Source organism: Passer domesticus, chromosome 12 (genome assembly GCF_036417665.1).
Source record: "Passer domesticus isolate bPasDom1 chromosome 12, bPasDom1.hap1, whole genome shotgun sequence".
Lineage (NCBI taxonomy): Eukaryota > Metazoa > Chordata > Aves > Passeriformes > Passeridae > Passer > Passer domesticus.
In genome coordinates, this window is record NC_087485.1 from 4,467,434 (window position 1) to 4,479,385 (window position 11,952).

Here is an 11,952-nt window from a genome sequence, read left to right on the forward strand (position 1 = left end):
GGTCTGCGGGAGAAGGATTGCCCAAGATCAAATCACCCAGATGCTGAATGTCCCCAAGGATGAAGTCTCCACAAATTCTCCAAGCAACCTACTCCAGTGTCCAATATCTACATTTTTCTTATGTTCAGAAATTTCCCATGTTTTAAGATGTGCCCATTGCCTCTTGTTCTTTCACTGCAGTACTGAGCACCCAACTAAGTAAAGACAACTGTGAAATCTCTGTTTCTTGCACTGTAGAATCAAATGTTTGCTATGGCTTGGAAGCTGGATCAGCATCAGAAATATCTTCGACCTGTTGGGTTTTTTTCTTCTTGCCTTGTGCTGTTGTTCCTTTCAGTCTGCCTCTCAATTAAAAAGGAATATATGAGTAAACAATCTCACTGATTTCATTAAGACTCACATTTAGCTTTTCCAGGGAGTCTTCCAAGGTACTAATTGCACAGGTAAACCATGAACAAATTAACAGTTGATCTGATCTGACCTGTCTATTAAGATTTTAGGAATTCTGTTTAACTCAGTTGCCTTCTGGAAAAAGTTCCAGGCCATTCCAGCAGAAGAGCATTTAAATATTAAGCTCTAGTACTAAAACTGCTTTTACATGTCTTTTCATATGTTAGTCTTTACTTCATCACATTCATGATCTTTAGCTCCAGAGAACACCCTTTGTACTGAGTAGTGTTTTAATAGATTTATTTTCCCAATAAATAAATAAATAAATAAATGATTCTTTGCCTGCAGAGAAAACAAGAAGTCCAACTCCAGAGAAGAGAATTTGTGACCAGCTGAAATACAGTGATTACCATCGCTGCTTGTACCTGCAACTCCAGCATGTAGAGATGGAGCTGGAATTACTGGGGCCCCATAAATTTCAGATGCCTCAGAGTTACACACAAGCTGTTTGTCAGGTTCAGCATATGAAGAACCTCCTGGAGAACCAAATCTGCTCATCAGCATCCATCAGTGAGGGGTAACCTAGTTCTCATTCTAAGTATAAGTGAATTCAGGTCATGAATTCAAAATTGGACAGGATGACAGAGCCCAAATAATTACTGCTTAGCATGTGCTAGATAACTATTATTACATCTGTAAAAAAAACCTCTTACTATTATACCACTGCAGGAGCTACAAGGAAATTTCCATGCACTGTGAACTGCAAACAAAGGCAATAATGACAGATCATTGCTGTTTGTCATTTTTGCCTCCAAAATGGAAAGTTACAATAAATGCCATGTGATAGTAAAGGGCTGGGATAATCACCCAGCTCCAAAGTCACAGAAGTCTCTTAAAATGTATGGATAAAGAAAAATTAATAAGCAGACAAAAATAGTTCTGTGAAATATGATAATTAAGTTGGAAGTATTGAAAACAATTGCACTAATTACATCACTTGGCCATTATGGTGATGGCAAGAGAGGTGTTCAGCAGCTTTAATGCACTCATAGTTTTGTCAGTAATTCTACTGGAGATCAATTAGGCATGAACTGAGGAGTAAAGAAACCCATCATATTTATTTTGCTTTTAGCTGATCTCTACACACTTCTTCATTATTGTTTCTCACTGTACTTTTTGTATCCATATATAACTTCATTAATTAAAAGAATATTTTGATTTTATATCATAAGATGTTGCCTATTCCCAGTGAACCTGATGACTGCGATTTTGGTTCCTGTTCCATCACAGACTGATTTTTTTCTCTTCTGATTCACTCTCAAGGTGGTCCCATATTCCAAACTTGTCCAGTGATGACAAGAAAAGTTCTCCCAGAGGGCTGCCCTGGTGGTTTGTGTTCATTGCTTGGTTCCTTGTGGCAGCCACCAGCGGTGTGTCCGGGTTCTTCACCATGCTCTACGGACTCCATTACGGCAAGGAGAACTCCATCAAGTGGCTCATCTCCATGGTCATCTCCTTCTTGGAAAGTCTTTTCATCACACAGCCCTTAAAGGTGAGAGCCTCAGAAATACAACCACCAGTCAAGATCAACTCACCTGCTGCCATTGCAGGAAGACAATGTAAAATGTTCTAAAGAGCTGCAGGATTTAAGATATAAAATGAGAAGTCTTTGCCCTTAAAACAAGAACAGGCAGGAGATTATTTAGAGTTCTGATGGGTTTTGCTGACATTAACTCTATTAGTTTCATCTCTCTTGCTTTGTCAGTGTTTAATGAGGTTTCTGACTAGTGAGGATGTGTCACAGTTTAGCTGGACAAACCCCAGCACTGTGCACTGTGCACTCTTCTCTTGTTTATGGGCTGCGTGGGTTCAACAAACCCAAAGCACAGTTGTTTTCCTGCAGTACCTGGATCCAAAGGGATCCAGGTCAAAGCCTGAGCTTCTTTATATGAAATATGGGAATATGGTGAGTCTATAACTGATTCCTTTTAGGTGCTGGGATTTGCTGCTTTTTTTGCTCTCGTTCTGAAGAAGGTGGAACATGAGGATGAAGAAAACACAGCTATTGATGGACATTTATCTGCACCAGGTAACTTCCTAAAAGTTAAAAATTATTAAAGAAAGTGCAGAATTCTCCAAGCTTTTGGAGTGCTTTATGAATGAATATGTGACTAAGCTCAACTGGCTTGCAATAAAACCTGTAACTATTCCACAACTTAGTTAAAATAAATAAGTGAACAGTAAAAAATTCACCTTTCATGTAGACTGGTAGGTCTTTATCTGACAAACATAACTAAAACCTCTCACAAAGAAATTTCCCACATCCTTTAAGCCCTGTATGGATGTTCTCAGGTTACATTTCCACAGCCACAATTATCTGTATTATTCGCCTAAACTGAGCAGTGGCTTCTACAGTCATAATCATATCTAAATGAAGCCTTCACTAGCAGACAGGAATCCTAGGGCACAGCAGAGTTATCTGATCTACAGCTTCCTCCGTGCTCAGCCTCAGGCTATGAATACACCACCTCTGAGATGCTCAGCCTAGAGAGAGACACCTGGACCACACCTGCTCCTAAACCCAACACTCAGTTTTTGTGAGCTCCTTCCCTCCCCACTGTTTGCCTTACAATTGCTATAGTAATTGTTTAAATCACATCCTCTGTATTCCTGAGGGAAAGCATTAGATAAAAATGTTTCCTTAGATGCTCCAGACAAACAAAAAGCAGGACATGGATATCAATTGGCTAATTCCAGAGTTCCCTGCTCTCCCTCACAGGTGATTCACACCCTCTCTTCGGGGTCAGAAGGGACAGTGGAAGCAACATTTACCGGCCACCTCCTGCTGCTGATGTGGAGAAAATGAAAATCAGCTACATGAAGGAGCAGAAAGCATTTGCCCTCATCAGAGAAATCCTGGGTATTACCCATATGTAGATGATCTTGTTTTATTCAGTAATACTCATCAGTAATTTTACATCAGTGAAAATATTGAAATATTGTTCTCTTGGGTGACAAAGTTTTGGCATATCTTCAGCTTTCTGCCAGACGTTATGAAGTAGAGACAGGCTGTTCCCTGGCAGCTGGAGCTGCAGGGAGGTGGGAATGTTAGCTGGAGCTAAAAGTGTGGTTAAAGCTTCATTTTATGGTAAAGAAACACATCACAAACATAAGAGATTAAAGAAAAGCAGAAAGGATAAAAGGAGGAGGTGCACATGAAGCTGAAAACAAAAGCAGATGGAGGCCATCTTTCTAAAAGCAGATAGTATCTACAGATAATGATTTATGCCCCTGTTTTATTTCCTCTAAAATCAATGGGGGGGAAAAAAAAAACCAACCTCAACTTCACTTGGAACAAAGTTAGACTAGTCATTTTATTTGGAGCTACCATGACTACACTTATGCAGCTTTCCCACTTATTTTCTTGACTGCTGTCATATTCCAAATGTGAAACACTTAAACTGCAGCACACTGAAGAGCTTGGGTGCATTCCTTAGCACTGGTCACTCAGAGTCTACAAAGCACCTCCTTGGCCTAATGGCTGCTGGCAGCAGTAATCACTCATGCAATCTGTGCTGAACAGCATTGTTAAGCCAGAGCTCACATGTGCTGTCTCTTTCTGATTTTTTTCCAGCCTATCTGGGGTTTTTATGGATGCTGTTACTGGTTGCCTATGGGCAGAGAGATCCCAATTCCTACTATTTAAACAAACACATTGAGGACAGCTTTACAGATGGATTCCACAATGTCTACAGTTACCAGGATTTCTTCACGTGGGCAAACACTACTTTACTCAAAAAAATTTATGGATCTTATAAAGGTGCAGAGTCACATTGTTTCTCCTCAGCTTGTCAGATTCTGAAACATTATTTTTAGTACTTATCTTTAACTTTCATATTTGAGTGGAGAAAGGGACTGTGAGTGTATGAGGCTAGCAAGCAATCTTATAATATGAATACCAGTGGATAACAAAACCCCACAGTTTGACCCCAAATTAAATATCCCTTAATATTTTCCTTATTTAATATAACCCAAAGGTTCTGCATTGCAATGCTAAATTTTTCATATTATATATTACTTACTCCAGATATTCAGATATATCCTCAGTTTTACACAACTTTCTTTCCCAAATTAAAAAAAAAAAAAAAAAGAATGGCAGACAGGTGGCACCATAAAGCTTTTCCTCAGGAGAGTTGTTTGCATCATGACTTGGGTCAATGTGAAGGTAAATTATGCAGTACTAGCGTGTTTCTATCCAGCCATATCCAGTAAAATATGACACATTTTCCAGCTCACATTTAAGGGTAAATATTGAAATATATTAGCAGAGTTGTTCTTTGGACATGACAGGCCACATGAACACTGTATAAAGCTACTCACCTATTGGACTTTTCTCTCCCAGGCCTCACTTTCCCTGTGTATAAAATACTGATGGGGGTGACACAGAGCTCTGTTATTGTGAATGTTATTTAAGAACTCAGTTCAAATCAATATGAGGGTTTCATTTTCATTACTATTTTGCCTACAGTGTTTCTGAGAAAAGAATATATGGCAAAATGTTAATGCATCAGTGAATCATAAATGAAATGAAGAAATATTATTAATTTTGTAATACTGCCAGTGCTGCTCTTTTCCATCTCCTGTTTAGGATTCATTACAGATGGCAATTCCAAGCTGGTGGGTAGTGCTCGAATTCGCCAAGTAAGAGTGAAAGGAGACACCTGCCCTATTTCTCCCAGACTCCAGCATGTAGTTGAGGAATGCCACGCTCCATACTCCCTACAGACAGAAGATACATCAGTTTATGGGGAGCACTGGAATAGCTCAGCCCTTGATAACTCCTCTGACTTCAGCTCAGCATGGCAGTATCAGAGTCAGTCCAAGCTGAGAGGACACCCCAGCTGGGGTAAACTTGCTGTCTACAGCGGAGGGGGATATGTGATTCACCTGGGAACTGACCCTAGAAATGCCTCCAGGTACCACTTGTGTTCATGTAAATTATCAGTGCATCCTCCATGTGATACTGCCTCATTGCTGTGTGAATTAGATCACTGGCTACACGTTCTTTTGGCAGAATTCTCCAGTACCTTTTCAACAATGTCTGGCTTGACACCTTCACAAGAGCAGTGTTTGTTGAATTTACAGTCTACAATGCCAACGTGAACCTGTTCTGCATTATAAGCCTGATGTTTGAAAGCAATGCTTTAGGTGAGAGCCTTTCCTGAGTTACACATTTCAGAAGACAGCAAGGTAGATTTACACACTATCAGTGTTTTCCTGCTTCTTTCTTCAGGAAAGACAAGTGTATTAATAAATCTAATCATGAGAAAATCAACACTAATTTTCTAAACCTTTTAGGAAAAATGCAGCATGACAGTAATATAGACCATAATGGAATATCTTATGTTTGCTTATGCTGTGGTCACCTGCTGATGAAGAAAACATGACACAAACTTGATCTCGAGAATTTACACAACAGGAACAAGAAAAAATCTCTTTCCTAATCACTTCAGCTAATCAATACAATATAAGGCAAAAAATGAAAATAACAGTCTGTCTTTTTTGTTCCTGATGACTTCTAATGTATAGTTATGTAATCGTGTAACACATAATCTGGATACAACAAAGAGAAGAGTGAAAGCAGATTCTGGTTTAGAGGCTATCAGAAAACATTTAGTCTGAGCAGCAACCTCCTTAGGGTGTGTCCAAGTACTGGAAAATGCCCGAACTGAGCTCACTTTGGGTTTAGAATGAGATTCAGCTTTTTTAAAAAATTCCAAGTATTCCTGCTGTATTTCTGTATTTGCAGTCCAATCCAAACTCAGTCGTGCTGGGATTACTATTGTTACTTGTACACAAGTCAGCACTACTACTCTAAAAGCCTTGATTCTCTGAAATTCCTGTTTGAGGAAAATTTCAAGCCCTTATAGGGTTACTCACATAGTCAAATCTAACTCTTAGTTTGATGGTTGAATTTCACCTCACACTGACATGAAAGCAAGTACAGAAGTCTCACTGGTGAGCTGAGTTGTTTGAATGAAGGCAGAAGGAGCCCTGAGGTGACCCCTGTTTGTTTTTCAGGGGCCTTCTTCACAAGTGCAGAGCTGCAAAGTGTCCGCCTGTACCCCTACACCGACAGCCTCCACATCTTTGTGGTTGCAGCAGAAGTCATTTATTTCCTCTTCATTGTGTACTACATGATAGTACAGGTGAGGCCCACTGGAAAGTCTGCCTGGGAGCATGACCTTGTGCCTGCTGTTGATTTCACTTTCAAAAGCTTTAGGACTACTTGATTTCAGTAGCACTGATGCTGCTACAGCAATGGAAGATTGAATCAGGTAGTGTCAGTACTAAATAATAGGCAGGCAACACTTTATTTGGCTTGGATGCTGGTTTTGAGAAAGATAATAGTTGAATAGATAATAGAAAATTTGAATAGTTTGAATAGATAATAGATAGATAATAAAGATACTAGTGCAAGATGTAGTTTTGTTAATGCAGAGCAGTCTGCTTTATTATGGAGGGCATTGCCCTAATCTTCTGAGGTGCATTGTGTGGTATGGAGTCATGGGACTGAAACAGTAAAACTCCTCCCAGGGAAAGCTGCTGAAGAGTCTGAGATGGAGATACTTCCACAGCAAGTGGAATCTCCTGGAGATGGCCATTATATTGATCAGCTGGAGTGCTCTGTCAGTGTTTGTCAAACGGACAGTCCTTGGGACCAGGGACATCAGCTACTACCAGGAACACAAGGAGGAGTAAGTACTAATGCTATTTAGTGCATCCTTTGTTGTTGCTACTTATGCAGAAATAAATCTATTTTTCTGAAGGAGTGTAGGGGGATGCCCCCAATGAGAGAGGGACAAACTAGCCTTTGTTCCCCAAAAAAGGAAGGAGGCCCAGAAGTTTCTCCCAACGATCAGGTGAAAAGCTACCTTATAGGACCCCAGAGACTTCACTAAAACCTTGGGGTCACCTAATTGGATGAGAGCCAAAAGATCCCGCCTGGGCCATCAGGTAGAAAAAGAGAAGACAAAAGAACGACGAGGCTTTTGTGAAGGTGTTTTACCAGGAGCAGACCTCTGTACCTGGATCGGATTTTCTGTTTATTGTTTTTCCTTTTATTAAACAGTTTTGTTTCCAACACTGCAGCAGAAGCCATCCTGCTCATTATTTGCCTCCAAAGGTAATAGCTGAGCTATATTCTTTGTGTATTAAGTTCTCTTTTAAAGACTCATAAAACCCTGGCCCGACAAAACAGAACTTAATATTTTTCCTCTTGGCAGATAGCACCTTGTCTGTGCTAGATATTGCTATCCTAGATGGCTGTATATTCATGAAACCTGTAAATGTGTCAGGGCTTAGATTTGTGTCAGCAATAGGATTCTCTTCTGATACTGCTCTAATGAAATCCAGGAGATTTGAGCACTAAGTTCCCTTCCTGTCTGCATCACCCTCTTGTGAACCAACAAGCCTTTCTGCTACAGGACATCCAACCAGAAAGCACACAATCTGCCTTGTTCTTTGTTGTAAAAAGCCATTGATTAGAGGACAATAATGGAATATTTAGTACAGAATGGAAAATTATAACATCTTTTAAAAAATGGTCACAGAGCAAAGAGATTATAGAATCACAGGATAATGAGCAGAATTTGGGTTACAGCCTCGACCTCCTCTCCTTAAAAATCTTAGGCATGCACAACTGAGTTTTTTGTGCACACAGTAGGAAGTGCAGGTGGGAACACTCAGGCAGGAACTCATCAGGTCTTACTGAAATCCCAGAACAGGGTGACTGGCTTTTCCAGCACACCCATTTATGCACTTCAAAGGATTCTGTGTGCGTGGTATATTATGTATCTTTTTGTTTTTTCCTTAACAGCTCCATAAGCTTCAGTGAAACAGCAAGAGCTGATGCAGTTCTTGGCTACCTGATTGCATTCCTGGTGCTTCTCTCCACAGTGAAACTGTGGCATCTGCTGAGGCTCAACCCTAAACTGAACATGATCACTTCAACCCTAAGGAGGGCATGGGGTGATATCTCTGGATTCATCACTGTTATTGCAATCATGTTCCTTGCCTATTCCATTGCTGTGAGTACCATGGTGCTTTCTCTTGACTGCAGTCTGCTCCCAGGTATTGTTGGGTTAAATCAACTATTTTTGAATGCCAAAAGCAACATGGCTTTGCCATGTGAAATGGAATAAAGCTGCCTATCTATATCTTAGTTCAGTGACTTGGAGCCTAAGTCTTCCATAAGAGTGAAAAAGTTAAAACATCCACTCTGTTCTTTTGCAAACTGAAATTTAGTGAAAAATCAAACACTGAGCTGAAAAATAAGGACTCTTTATGTGTAATAGATGTGACAAAGAACAAAGTACTGGAAAAAGGATTTTCTGGATAAAGCTTAAATTGTGGAGCATCCAGGAAGTGCCATTGTTTGGTTAGTTTGTAAGTGGGAAATAATTATAATTTTTACATATATAGTGGCAGGCTGAGCAGTTATAAGACATTCTCATATCCATGATAAAAGGTCTTCAAGTTAAACACATTTTGCAGCAAGGGCTCTGATCATGACACAAGACATGGCTTCTGTCCTCTGCAGGCAAACCTGATATTTGGCTGGAAGCTCTACTCTTACAAAACCCTCCTTGATTCGGCAGAGACCATGGTCAGCCTTCAGCTGGGAATCTTCAACTATGAGGAGGTACCACATCTAATTTTGAGAAATTTACAGTTGTACAACTGGCCTCTCAGGTATCAAATATGCTTTGACCCAGCAAATAGGACTTTCAATTAGTGTTAAACATTAATCTAATTTTGCAGGCTCCACAGCTCCCTAAAGCAGTCACCCTTTCTGAGTGAGACAAGGACATCAAGTGAAACCTCTTTCGTGTTCTTTTTTGACCAAGAGGAAGTTCATAATGAACCTTTCATTAAGAATCCTGCTCAAATTTCAACTAGAGCTGTTACTAATTGATTACAAAATGTTTTGAGCAATTTCCTTAGAAAGCTATAGATAGAAATGTGAAGAAACCCTGTGTTTGTTCTGAACACACCCTCTGTCTTCCCAAGAAAAGCAAGGCCTTCCGCAAGGGAACTTTATGTTAATTTTTTTGTTTGTTATTCTTTATATACCACTTTTTTTAGTAAGATCTTTCAAATATTGCAATATCCTTTGAACAATTATTTGTAGATTAATTCTTGGACATCTCTGACTGTCAAGTCCTCCTTGGTAGATGTTTTTAGACCATGGATCCAATAGGATATGGGTGGCTTTGAAGATCAGTATTTTGGCACATTTTCACCTCTACATCCCACTCATATTAATAATTAAAATATACTCCTATGTTGTAGCTTATATAAAAATTAGTGTTTTGATTTTTCACAACCCTTGGTTTACAAGTGTCTCTGACAGTCTGACTGTGCTTCTTTGTAAAGCATACAGTAAAATTAATGAAATGCATACAGGGATTTCACCTGTTTTGAAAGCTGAGACATTAGAAGTTTCAGCTGTTCTGTGGATAAACAGATCTCCAGGCTTGTCAACTTTCATGTGAAACTGTCATACCATTACAATTAAATGCAAATACTTAAAACCCCCCAAAGACTGCCCATATTCATACACATATATCTAAAATATTCTGTTGTCTTTGTACTATATAATATCAACAAAGGACAATACTAGAGTAGAACATTTATATATGTGTATAGTACATATGTAATAATTGATTAGACACAGGATTTTCAAGGTGACAGACTTCTTATTGGGTCTTAACTGCTTGGATGTATGTATGTACATAGGTATGTATGCTTTTTTGTTTGTTTATTTGATGTCTTACCTTATGCATTATACAGGTCTTGGACTACAATCCAATTTTAGGCTCCTTCTTAATTGGATCCTGCATCATTTTTATGACATTTGTGGTACTGAATCTGTTCATTTCGGTGATTCTGGTTGCTTTTAGTGAGGAGCAAAAGCATTACCAGGTTTGTTCATTTAAGCTCTCACGCTTTTAACATTTTTTGTTCAGTGCTTACTCAGGTATTCAACCATGGATGAAAGCCATGAAAATTCAGTCCAACTCTTAAGAAGGCAACATTTGCTCAGAAAGTACACTTCAGGTTTTTCATATTTCCACTGTCCATTCCTGTTTAGATGAGTCCCTGCTCAGATCTGATTTGTAGCCTTCTGTTCACATACTACATCCATCAAAAAACTCTTAGGCTTGTGCTGGGCTGTATTGAAATCAGTGCCAAAACTGCTACTGAAGTGTGTGAGGCTTTACAGCTCCTTTTAAAACTCTCACTGTGAGTGCCTGACCCATTCAAGCTATTGATAGTGTGGTGTGAAATCCATCTTAACACTCCAGTACTGCCCAGAATTCCTCTATGTTTTAAATAAAGTCAAGGGAGATTAAAACAAAGGATAAGGTTGATAGAATACAATATAAATCTAATTTTTCTCATTTACTTCATCTTGAAATGGTAGCATTGTGTACACCACAAGCTGTGTGGGAGCTGGAAGTGCACTCCAGGCTCCTGTAGAGAGATTTCCATGGGGTTTGACAGCCAAAATTTCTGTAGTGTCCATACTCATTCGGGGCTTCTGTCTGGATAAAAGTATTGGCACAATGTTTCGTTTGGCAGTCACTCATGCTCTGCTGAAATTTGGCTTATTTCACCTCAAGCAGAGATTTTGTCTTGCAACTTACCCTGTCTTCAGCAGGCTGAATCCACTTTGGGTGTGCACCTCTGAGTAAATTATTTGTTATTATTTCAGGCTTCAGAAGAAGAGGAGATTGTTGATCTAATGCTAATGAAACTCTTCAGTTTCTTTGGGGTAAAATGCAAGAAGGAAGAGAAGCCGGTCACTGGCGAACAACTGGAGCAACCTGTCAGTGACTGAAGGAAGACCACCCGCAAAGTCACATCGCTTGTGGGCAAATTATTTACGTGTTTGCTATCAGCTGCAGTGGTTAGTTAGGTTAGGCTATAGACTTAGGTTAATACAGCTTCTGATGAAAATGGGTTTAGCCAAGGGAATGGCTGGGGCTGTGTCAGGGGAGGTTTGTGTTGGATACTAGGAGAAGGTTCTTTCACCCAGAGGGTGTTCGGGCATTGGGTTCTCGGGGAATGGGCACTGCCCCAAGCCCAAGAGAGCTCATGAAGCATTTGGACAACGCTCTCAGGCCCATGTGGGATTGTTGGGGTGTCTCTGCAGGGCCAGGACTTGGATTCGATCCTTGAGGGTCCCTTCCAGCTCAGCCTGTTCCGCGATTCGGGGAGAACGACGCGCTGTTCACGCCTGAAGTGCTGCCGGCACTATTCTGGAGTAATAGCTAAGAAATAGCGGTAACCCTAAGGCGAAACGTCCCACGTGCACTTGCTGTAGACTTGGCCCCTGTATTTATTCAATAAACACCGAGCGGCTGTTGCACTGTCGGGCTAAATCCTCCCCGTCTGCCCCGCGGCGGCGCACGGAACATGGCGGCCGCCCTCCCTCAGGGCGCCGCGCCGCTGCCGGCGGGGCGCGGAGCCGAGCCCGGGCCGCTCCCCCGAGCC

At 40.4% G+C, this 11,952-nt stretch overlaps 1 protein-coding gene across 1 annotated transcript in view; it reads left to right on the forward strand.

The window, feature by feature from the left end:
• The window catches only part of LOC135279791 (polycystin-1-like protein 2), a 38,117-nt gene extending 26,293 nt beyond the window's left edge, over positions 1-11,824 (forward strand). The window contains exons 31-43 of the mRNA XM_064387317.1: positions 739-967; positions 1,714-1,942; positions 2,383-2,479; positions 3,170-3,310; positions 4,025-4,210; positions 5,039-5,366; positions 5,465-5,598; positions 6,472-6,599; positions 6,988-7,148; positions 8,270-8,480; positions 8,993-9,094; positions 10,246-10,377; positions 11,171-11,824. Of these exons, the coding sequence (XP_064243387.1) occupies positions 739-967; positions 1,714-1,942; positions 2,383-2,479; positions 3,170-3,310; positions 4,025-4,210; positions 5,039-5,366; positions 5,465-5,598; positions 6,472-6,599; positions 6,988-7,148; positions 8,270-8,480; positions 8,993-9,094; positions 10,246-10,377; positions 11,171-11,296 (2,204 nt within the window). The 3' untranslated portion in view covers positions 11,297-11,824. The remainder of the gene's footprint in view (positions 1-738; positions 968-1,713; positions 1,943-2,382; positions 2,480-3,169; positions 3,311-4,024; positions 4,211-5,038; positions 5,367-5,464; positions 5,599-6,471; positions 6,600-6,987; positions 7,149-8,269; positions 8,481-8,992; positions 9,095-10,245; positions 10,378-11,170) is intronic.
• The last annotated feature ends 128 nt before the right edge of the window (positions 11,825-11,952 follow it).